This window comes from Tupaia chinensis, unplaced genomic scaffold (genome assembly GCF_000334495.1).
Source record: "Tupaia chinensis unplaced genomic scaffold, TupChi_1.0 Scaffold000076_1, whole genome shotgun sequence".
NCBI lineage: Eukaryota > Metazoa > Chordata > Mammalia > Scandentia > Tupaiidae > Tupaia > Tupaia belangeri.
The window spans coordinates 1,854,517-1,863,687 of NW_006159536.1; the positions used below are offsets into that span (position 1 = coordinate 1,854,517).

Sequence of the window (9,171 nt, forward strand, 5' to 3'; positions counted from 1 at the left end):
TAAAAGACTTTAAAATAGCAATCATTTGATCCAGATGGCATTATCCAAGATGATACAATTTACAAAAAGTTTGTTTGAAGTTACTTTGGGGTAATTCCAAATCTCACATTCACTCATATAAAATAAAGGTGTCATAGGTTGAGGATGCTAAAAATAAAAGTTTGCAAACACTGATGAAGGCAGTTTTGTAGGAGGAATCTCCTAAGTCTAGGACAAGAGTTGGTGATATTGCTAAAGAATAGTATCTTAGCATATGATACTTTAAAGAAAATAATATTTATCAAAAATACCATGTGACTCCCTGGCTAAAAAAAAAAAATAAGTCTCATACATGTGCCGTGTACTCATAGACAATTGAATATTAAATGTTTAGTTACAGCTATAAGTAAAATAGTGTCTTAGTAAATACTTTCTATATGTGACTGGGCATTTGTTAAACCTCCTCTAAACAAGACATGTGCTACATCAAGTACACCTTAAACTGATTTTGTCATATTTTTATTTTTGTCATAAAAATAAAACACACACACAGTGTTCAAGATTGAGGCAATGAATGCCTCACTGGTGACTAGTATAATTTTGAACAAATGTAATCTGTAAATCTATATATAACTTTGTTTTTAAGTGAGTCTCAATATAAAAGGTAATAACAAAATCTAAGTCCATTTTCCTCCTATTGAAAGTAGAAATTTTTTTTATTCCCCCCCCCCCAACATTTACTATCTTACCTGCAGTCAATCACTCGGCCTTGATGGTAAAAGGAAGTTGGGATGATCTCACCCTGAAGTTGACCAATACGGGGAGCTCGAGTAAGATTGGTACAGAGTAAAAATCCACAGAACACATCGCTGAACATGTTTAGAGGAAAAAAAGAACAAGACAGGAGGACTCAAGCTCAAAAACCTCATAATTATTCAGTTCACATAGATTCAAACTTTTTACACATTCTCTTCCCCTCTACAAATCCATTTATTCAGTTACTGTCGGTTGGCTAGGACTGTCTCGTTCCTTGCTAAGGGAATCCCAGTTTTGTTTGGGGGAAGCAAAGGGTCCCAGCCTTGAAAGATGGATCACGACTGGTGTCTAAGCTAGCAATGACACCTCTATTCCCTCTACCCACTATTCCATCCATCCATCTTCTCTACCCAAGCCTAGGTGGCTGAAATGTGAGGAAAGGCCAGTTAGAGACTCTCTGGGGAGGACTTTGCTTCATGGACAGTAGGTTAGAGTGTGACAGGAGAAGACCCTTTGCTCCTACTCCTACTTCAGACTCTTGAACATGTAAGCTTTTGAATCTACCTTCAATCATGAGTTTGCCGCCTAAGGATGAAAACACAACAGGCTAAGGGTTACAGAGCACAGGGGCAGAAATCATCCAGGCCCATGGCAACCTTGTTTAAATGACTCACCCACCCCGAGGGCGCTTATCTCCAGCCTATCTATTATGTAGACAATGACTCCTAAAAATAGGCAAAGAATCAAAATGACACATTACAAAAAAGGAAGTCCATGTCTAATAGGTGCACAAGAATGTACTAAATTCCTTTTTTTTTTTTAATTTTCCAGAGGGCACATGTGCTCACCAGAGAGAGAGAAAGAAAGAGAAAAGGAGAACACTTCCTTCGTGGAACACGGTCATGTGCAATCCCTTCTCCTCTGTTTCTCCCTCCTTTAGGAGTTTTGGGCTCATATGTACATGCCCTCGACATGTTTCTGAAGCTGCTGGGTTCAGGACATAAATTACAGTCGGCCATGTGGGATCCAGCCACCTTAACCATCAGGCCATGGGCTGGCTCCTAAATTCCATTTTTCAGTCAGGAAAATGCAAATTAAAGCCAATATAATAGTTAACACCCACTAGAATAGATCAACGCAAAAAGTCTAATAATAACGAATGTTGGTGAGAAAGAAGTACAATGACATTCTCATGTTTGTACTATAGCACTGGGTTTACTCACAAAGCCAATTTATTTATTTATTCATTTGTTTATTTTTGAGAGAGATTTTTACTATAGGGTACGTGCACTCACCTGGGAGCCAGAGAGACAGAAAATGAGAAATCACCCCCAGGAAGGATAGCCACACCATAATCCCTTCTCCTCCATTCTCCTCTTAGGATTTTAGGCATGCACACACACATGTCTGCTGTGTGTTTTAAGCTGCCAGGTCCAGGACTCAAATCACAGTAGACTATGTGGGAGTCCAGCAATGTAACCGTTATGCCATTTGCTGGTCCCTAGTAAAGCTATTTTAGAAAAGACCTTGACATCCCCTGGTGACACTGAAAACATGCATCTTCTATGACTTAGCAATTTTTCTACTAGGCGGCCTTAGAGAAATGTGCATACATGTGCATTAGGTCACATGTACAAGAATAGGCAAAGAGGCATACTTCCAGGTCTGCAGGTGGCATGGAGATTCAGGCACCGGATCCCACATGACCAACTGCGTGGTTCAAGTCCCAGAGTCAGCGACTTGAAAATCACACTGGATGCATATGCACGTCTCCAGAGAGGAGACTGGAGGAGACAGGATTGCAGGATGGCCATTCCCCTACGGGGTGATTTCTCACTTTCCCTTTTTCTCCTTGTCTCTCTCTGGAGGGCACACACACCTATAAGAAAAAAAAAAAAAAAAAAACACAGAAAACAGCAGCGTATTTCCTAATAGCCAAAAATGGAAACAATGCCCATTCATAAAGAATGGTATAGTCCTATGCACATGTATAAAAATGAAACAGATGAACAATAGGGCACAGTGGTTAGGCCTGCACAGAGGGAGTCAGATCCTACATGGCTGACTGCTAATCAAATACTGGCCCCTGCTGCTTGAAAAACATACTGCGTCTGTTTGTGTGCATGCCCCAGATCCTGACAGGATGGAGCAATGGTGGAAAAAACAATGCCGCGTGACCACACCCCACTAAGGGGTGCTTTCTACCTCTCTGGCATTCACGCACCGACTGCATGAAATGAAAGAAAAAGAAAGAAGACAAATAGCTTTATATATCATTAGAAAACTTAAAATTCTGAACTTAAGATGCAAAATCAAAATAATGCACCGAGTATTAAGAATGAAAACATAGGCAGTAAAACTCTAAAGAAAAACTCGAAAGTCATTGCCATGTAAGTCAGGATGAAGAGCCTCCCTCCAGGAGAGAGATGAGGGACTGTGTTAGGCAAGGATATATTACTTCTGGGCTGCTGCAATGTTATATTTCTTTCTTTTTTTTTGGAGAGGTTTTTGCGATAGGGCGCATGCCAGACAGAGAGACAGAAAGCGAGAAATCACCTCCCAGGGGGGATGGCCACGCTGCAATCCCTTCTCCTCCATTCTCCTCTCGGAATCTTGGGCACGCACACACACGCACCTAGTGTGAGTTTTAAGCCACTGGGTTTGGGACGCGAACTGCGGTCGACTACATGGAAGTCCAGCGATATAGCCATTATGCCAACTGCTGGTCCCAATGTTTTATTTCTTGACCCAGGTATGACTTCATTGGGAGTTTATGCCATAGTTATTTGGTAAAAAATGTATTAATATATTTGGGTGTTACTCACTTTTTTGTTCATGTATTATATTTTACAATTTTTAAGAGTTGTGAAAAAAACACACATGAATTTTCCTTAACTCATTGGGGTTGACTATACTATTTCCAGATATTCAAAAGCTAACTTCTACAGTAATCTAATCCAAGGCTTCCAAAACTTTCTGAAGTCACAAATAAATAGAGAAATTATCAGCTTTGTCTAGGATATGGATGAAGCTAATCAAATTCAGGGGTGTCCAACCCCATGGATTTTGACAATGGAGACCCCCTGTTCTTCCTACTCCCGGGCACTTAAAGAACTGAGGAAAAGCACCTCAGAACATTGGAACCTCACTCTGGAGACACCAGATAGTAAACTCTGTTCTCTATTATTCTAGTTAAATTTAAAATATATATTTATAGTCAAAGGTTTGCTACCTACTAAGGACTCAGGCATCATCAAAGACTACATAGAATTGCAAAGTTTCATAAAATACAGTAGCAAGATCATTAACTAGACAAATAAAATGCTCCTTAAATCCTTGCTCTGCTTCAAAATTGGGAAAAGTATCCTCATTGCTATAAAAAAAGAAAGAAGGAACTTTGGCCCCAAACTTAATCCTTTCATGACTCCAAGTCCTTGAATTCCCCTTAATAGACTCTTAAATCACAATTCTAACTTTCCTAAACTAACCAAAGGGAAATGTCACTGAAGTGCTCTCAAAGTTTCTCATTTCCTGAGTAAAGACACCTCCAATATGCACTAACTTGATGCTTTTCATAAGGGAAAAATATTTCTGATATAAGCATAAAATGTCTAGTTAATGTAAATGGTGCTGCATTTGTGAAATGACAAAGAATGTATTATTTCATTTTGAATGGTCTCCAAAATATACACAGTCTACATATTTTGCCTTTTTCTTTTTTTTTTGAGAGGTTTTTGCTATAGGCGTGTGCCCTCGCTGGAAAGACACAGAGAGACAGAGAGACAGAAAGTGAAAAATCACCCCCAAGTGGGGATGGCCACACTGCAATCCCTTCTCCTCCATTCTCGTCTCGGGATCTTGGGCATGCACGCACACGCACCCAGCATGAGTTTAAGCCTCCAGGTCCGGGACTCAAACCACAGTCAACTACATGGGAGCAACATAGCCATTACGCCAACTGCTGGTCCCCATATTTTGCCTTTTAAACTCTGCATATACCAGCACATTCGTAGGCTATTCTAAGAAAATTAGAAAATTAAATCCTGATATTAATTTGTAATATTTTGGCAAAGTATTAAGAACAAACATCTAATAAAATACGGCATGTGAGAAATTTTCTGAATGTTACAGAAATGGAAGTCTATGACTCAGTAACAATTTAGTTTATAGTCCTCTGGTTCCTCATATTCAATAGGCCTTCAAAAAGTCCATGGGAAATGCATATTATTAAAAAGCTACGCATAGATTTCACAAATTTTGCACCAAAAATAAACTCATTCTTTACTTCTATTTTCCATGAACTTTTCTAAGTCCCATCACACTAACATATTTTTTAATCACATGCTTCAAAATTCTAAATTGTCAAGCATTTCTTTTAAAGAAGCAATGACATTTATTTTGTACTCATTGTGCATTTGCATCGGGGTCTCCAAGTCCAGTCATTGTGGCCCCAAAGCTGACTACTCACTGTTTGCTGCACTGGATCCATCGGTCTCCATCCTTCCCGCAATTCCCCTTCTCAGTGCCTTCTGTATTCAGCTTTTCATAACAGAACTTGTCAGACCCTGCAGCCTCTTTTGGAGATGAGCAAAAGAAAAAAATTAATTTTTGTTCTCTTTATTATATGACACCACTAGTGTGCCAGGAAAAGTTTAACACATATTTAAACAGAAAAAGAAAAAAAAAATTCTGATTTGTGGCTTTTGCCAATTGCCATGGTATAAATACTCCATAACTGATTTCAAGCTATCACTGATACTCATTGATCAATAAAATTCCCAGAAATTTCATTCATTCTTGTAAGCTAGAACAAAATAGTTCCAGCATAAGTGTGTGTGCATGTGTGTGGTTTTATTTATTTGTTTGTTGTTGTTGGCTTTTGTGGGGTTTTTTTGCTCATTTGTTTGTTTACAATAGATCATTTACTACTTTAATTTTAGGGCTATCTTTTTAAAAAAAGTTTTAAAAATTTATGTTTACTCACTGTATATCTATACAGTGCACAACATGATTTTTCCTAGCATAAATATGGTTCATATTAATCAAGTGAAAGACATTACCATATACATTATCATCAACGAATAACTTTTCATTTGTGTCTATTAAATGTTTTGTTTGATTTTCCTCTGATCCTACCCCTCTCCCCCGCTTTTATCCAACCCTTTCTATACAGTCTTTAGTATCTACAGTTGGCCTCCCTATTGTTAGACCGTCCAGTTTTTCAGTTTCTGCTATAGAATGCAGACATTCAGTATATATATATATATTTTTTTTTGAGAGGTTTTTGCCATAGGGCGCGTGCGCTCGCCAGACAGACAGAGAGAGACAGAGAGATAGAAAGTGAGAAATCCCTCCCCCAGGGGGGATGGCCACGCCGCAATCCCTTCTCCTCCACTCTCCTCTCGGGATCTTGGGCACGCACGCACATGCACCCGGCGTGAGTTTTAAGCCACCGGGTCTGGCACGCGAACCACGGTCGACTACGTGGGAGTCCAGCGACATAGCCATTATGCTAACTGCTGGTCCCGACATTCAGTATATATTAAGTGGGGACATACAATGTCTGTCTTCCACAGTCTGGCTTGCTTCACTTAGCATTAAATCTTCTGTAAATTCATCCACTTTTTATCAAATTTCATGGTCTCATTGTATTTTTATGGCTGAATAACATTCCTTAGAGTACACATACCACATTTTTTTCAGTCCACTTGTCTGTTTTTGGACACTGGGTTCATTACATGTCCTTGCAAGTGAGAATAACGCTACAATAAACATGGATATGCAAATGTTTTTCGAACTGTTTTCCTTTGGGTAAATACCTAAGACTGGAATTACTGGGTTGTATGGTAGTTCTATTTATAGTTTTCTGAGGAACTTCAATTCTTCAGAATTCTAGGTGGGTTTGAGGATAAGAAGTAGGAATGATCAGTAGCAGGAGTTAGTGAAGTAACACAGAAAACTAATAAACATTCTTAATCCTGTTTTATATTAATATGAGATTAAAGTCTTAGTGCATTGAGATTTCATGGTGGCATCTAAGACTGGAAAACCTCAATATTTAAACCTCAATATTTAAACCTTGTCTCCGCTAAATTTCCTCTGTCAAAACAAAAGCACTGAACATACATGATTCAGATAAATGACATTTGTTAGATACTGAAGGCACTTGTTACAGGGGCTCTGCTCTCCTTTTGTGTGTTTCTTTTTCTTTGGTGTGTCTGAGCCTCAGCTAGCAAGGCAGACCCATTTCCCCCTCCTCCTGTCTGGCCCTCATGAACTGAAGTTCACAGGAGAGGCGCTACAGATGTCAGGAGGGTAGTATACGTATGAACGCACAGGGAACGTGCAGAGAATCATGGGCATGTACCTGTCTGCCTCTGAGGAAATACCCATATTTCTTCACTTTGGACTGAGGTAGTAAATGACCGAATGTTAAAAATAAATCTGGTATGGGAAGGTGTGGTATTATCGGTTGAAGATACTTTGATCAACTGGACTGGGGAGAAATGTTCACATATTGAAATGTTCACTTTGTAAGCTAAACAATGTGATTGAATGTATACCAAAAAAAATTTTAAAAATAAATATTAAAAAATAAATAAATAAATAAATCTGGTCCTCTGCTGGTGTAAAAAGCAGAAAGCTAGTCTGTGTATGTCTGTTGGGGTGTGATGGGGGGATGTTCAATCCAGGTGCAAAGTGGCAGATCATGATTGTGACCGCCCTACTCAACCAAGTCTTTACAAGTGGATGAAACATCCCCTGAGAACCACAGTCACTAAATGACACTGTTCTGTTCTGAGGATGAGTCCCCAACTTGGTCTCTTGTTTTCTATAGTTTTTGTCATGAAAATTCACAGTTCTCTTTATTCTCATTCTTCCTAGGTTTTTTTGGTACATCTCTGTAAGTAACACTGGCAGAGAAAAACACCACTAGGAGAAAACTGTGTCCACACAGCACGAAGATGGGACCTACTTGTTCCCCAGATGTACTGACACTGGTTGTCCCTGGTTTTGCACTCGCCATTGTAGCAGCGGCCCTGGGGACAAGAGCACACGTGTGGTCAGGCACACAGAGCTAGTTCCACGTTCCCCCCGTTTTTACTCCGAGGCCTTTTTCTGATTGACTTTGATTTACAGTATTTTTCATTCTATACCCCAATGTTTTCATAATGACCAATAAGAATCATAAATAGCTCAAAAGTATAAAAAAACAGTTAAAATTTCACACTCAAAAGAGATCTCATAGTATATCACTCTTTAAATGCAAACTAATCATCTAACATTTTATGGAAAACAGAAATTGACATATTTCTCTGAATAAAACAAAAATGATTTTTAGCTTCTCTTGTATATGAATGGTTGGGTTATAACATAGCTTCATAAAAAAAATTTTTTTAAATGATTGTCCAATTTTCCCATAGGAGTTAGGCTGAAATTACTAAAAGATGGTCACGACTCTATAAACTATTGGAGATTCCTAATTCTTCCTATTTTTTCCCTTCAATCTGTGTGTACCTTTTGTCACCAGAGTTAAACATAATGTATTTCATAATACATTTAACATAAAGCAACTCTGAATTAGAGCCCCATTACAATAATTTACTTGAGTATATTTCTCTTCAAAGTTATATTTATCAAAAAAATAAACCAAAAAACCCTTCCCAATGCATCATTTTATATTATATCTCAAACGTAGCCCAGCATACCTGATTTTGATTACATGCATATCCATCTTGCTTATGAAGGTTTGGTGGACACTGAAAAATATCATCTTTTTAGTTAACGTTTGGCATGCAAAGTATTTTCAGATAAGGAGCACAATGTATAAAGATGCAAAAAAAAAATGCATGCATGGTGAATACACAACTAGGAAAGCTTAGAAAAAGCACATGTATCTCCTTAAGTCAGTTATCAAAATTAATTTTCCAAGGCCAGCCAGTGGCATAGCGGTTAAGGAGCTGGGCTCCCACATCACTGACCGCATTTTGAGGCCAATGGACAAGGGACTGCAGCATCGCCATCCCCCTGGGGGATGACTTTTCCCTTTCCTTCTCACTGTCTCTCTATCCATCTAGCAAATGCACATGACCTATGACAAAAGCCTTAAAAAAAATTCATTTCCTACTGTTAGTAAGTTAAAAAACTAAGGCCTGTACAATGAATCCTTCTTATTTATTTCTGTGTTTACCATAGATGGACTAGAATAACAAAATAAATTCACTGCCTACACAGTTCAAAGTAGAAGGGCTTAACGTGAACAGTGAAGGAAATGAATCAGCTTGTCATGCAGAGATGGGCACATTCAGGACCTAACTCACGAGAGGAGACGCTGCTCAGCTCTGTGAAAATGTCAAATCCGCATTTGACCTCGTGACACCTGGAGGCTACTTTACTGAAACAGAAGAAGCACTCTGCCCTTCAACCCAGGGAAAG

The 9,171-nt window shown here is 38.8% G+C and overlaps 1 protein-coding gene across 1 annotated transcript in view; it reads right to left on the reverse strand.

Moving 5' to 3' along the window:
• ADAM23 (ADAM metallopeptidase domain 23) overlaps positions 1-9,171 on the reverse strand; it is a gene marked incomplete at its 5' end in the record, with an annotated part of 206,650 nt that overhangs the window by 25,342 nt on the left and 172,137 nt on the right. Inside the window, 4 exons of the mRNA XM_006142466.3 lie at positions 729-848; positions 5,204-5,309; positions 7,712-7,775; positions 8,445-8,495. Of these exons, the coding sequence (XP_006142528.1) occupies positions 729-848; positions 5,204-5,309; positions 7,712-7,775; positions 8,445-8,495 (341 nt within the window). The remainder of the gene's footprint in view (positions 1-728; positions 849-5,203; positions 5,310-7,711; positions 7,776-8,444; positions 8,496-9,171) is intronic.